This window comes from Neopelma chrysocephalum, unplaced genomic scaffold, assembly GCF_003984885.1.
Source record: "Neopelma chrysocephalum unplaced genomic scaffold, ASM398488v2 Primary Assembly neopelma1_65159, whole genome shotgun sequence".
NCBI lineage: Eukaryota > Metazoa > Chordata > Aves > Passeriformes > Pipridae > Neopelma > Neopelma chrysocephalum.
The window spans coordinates 1-1,049 of record NW_020907139.1 but is presented as its reverse complement, the minus strand read 5'-3'; the positions used below and the strand labels follow the sequence as shown (position 1 = coordinate 1,049).

At 48.0% G+C, this 1,049-nt stretch overlaps 1 protein-coding gene across 1 annotated transcript; it reads right to left on the bottom strand.

Moving 5' to 3' along the window:
- Nucleotides 1–542: 542 nt before the first annotated feature.
- On the bottom strand, nt 543–1,046 carry LOC113979281 (histone H1.10-like; the record flags this gene model as incomplete). Its single annotated transcript, XM_027706723.1, has 1 exon — nt 543–1,046. A coding segment is annotated over one exon (399 nt), but the record flags the coding sequence as incomplete, so codon positions are not given.
- Nucleotides 1,047–1,049: the final 3 nt, after the last annotated feature.

The following is a 1,049-nucleotide window of genomic DNA, read 5'->3' as shown; positions in this document are numbered from 1 at the left end:
TCCAGGCCGTGCTGCTGCCCAAGAAGACCGACAGCCACAAGGCCAAAGCCAAGTAAGCGCCAAAGAACAACGCCCAGGAAAATTTAAGCAACAGAAACCCAAAGGCTCTTTTCAGAGCCACCTACAGCATCACTAGAGAGCTAAATTGCTTTTAAGCGATTTTGAAAAATATTTACCTAATGTCAGTAGTGCTTTCTGAATGGTTTTATATCAATGACTGATTTGGTAAATGCTGTAACAGCATTTACAAGCTCTTTCGTTAATGATGGTGTGAATTTAATAAATCCATCTGTTCCACTTAAAGAAAGCCCTCCATCCCCTTTACCGTAGCCTAGCACAGTGCGGAAAAGAAAGTGTTAAGCACCGGTCATACGGCCACGGTAGATCCTTAAGTAGCTGAGTACTTAAGCTGCCCTGAAGCTATCCACAATCCACAGGATTGAACGTTTTGTCGGAAGGTAACGATTAACGCAGCATCTCAGGGTGCAATCATGGCCATGTGCTTTATGAGATTTCATGCGTGACACAGTATACCAAAAGTATTTGAAAACAAATCTTATTTCAGCACTTTTCGAGAAAATTTGGGTGGCTCTTAAAAGAGCCGTTGGGTTTTAGGTGCGGTAGACGACTTTTCTTCCACAGGGGCCTTATTTCTTCTTGGGGGCTGCCTTCTTCGCCTTTGCTGTTTTCGGCTTGGCTGCCTTCGGCTTTGGTGCTTTCGCCTTCACTGCCTTCACCTTCACTGGGCTCTTCGCCGCTGCCACTACTTTTTTAGGTTTGGCAGCCTTTGTCGCCTTTTTAGGGCTTTTGGCTGCTTTCTTGGCCGCCGGCTTCTTGGCTTTCTTGGGGCTCTTCTTCGCTGTCACTGCCTTCTTGGGCTTCTTGGCGGCGCCAACGGGCTTCTTAGCTGCCGGCTTCTTGGGCTTGGCTGCAGTTTTCTTCCTGGGAACCTTTTCTTTCACTTCTCCAGGTTTCTTACTGAGGCGAAAGGAGCCGGAAGCACCGGTGCCCTTGGTCTGCACCAGGGTGCCTTTGCTGACGAGGCTCTT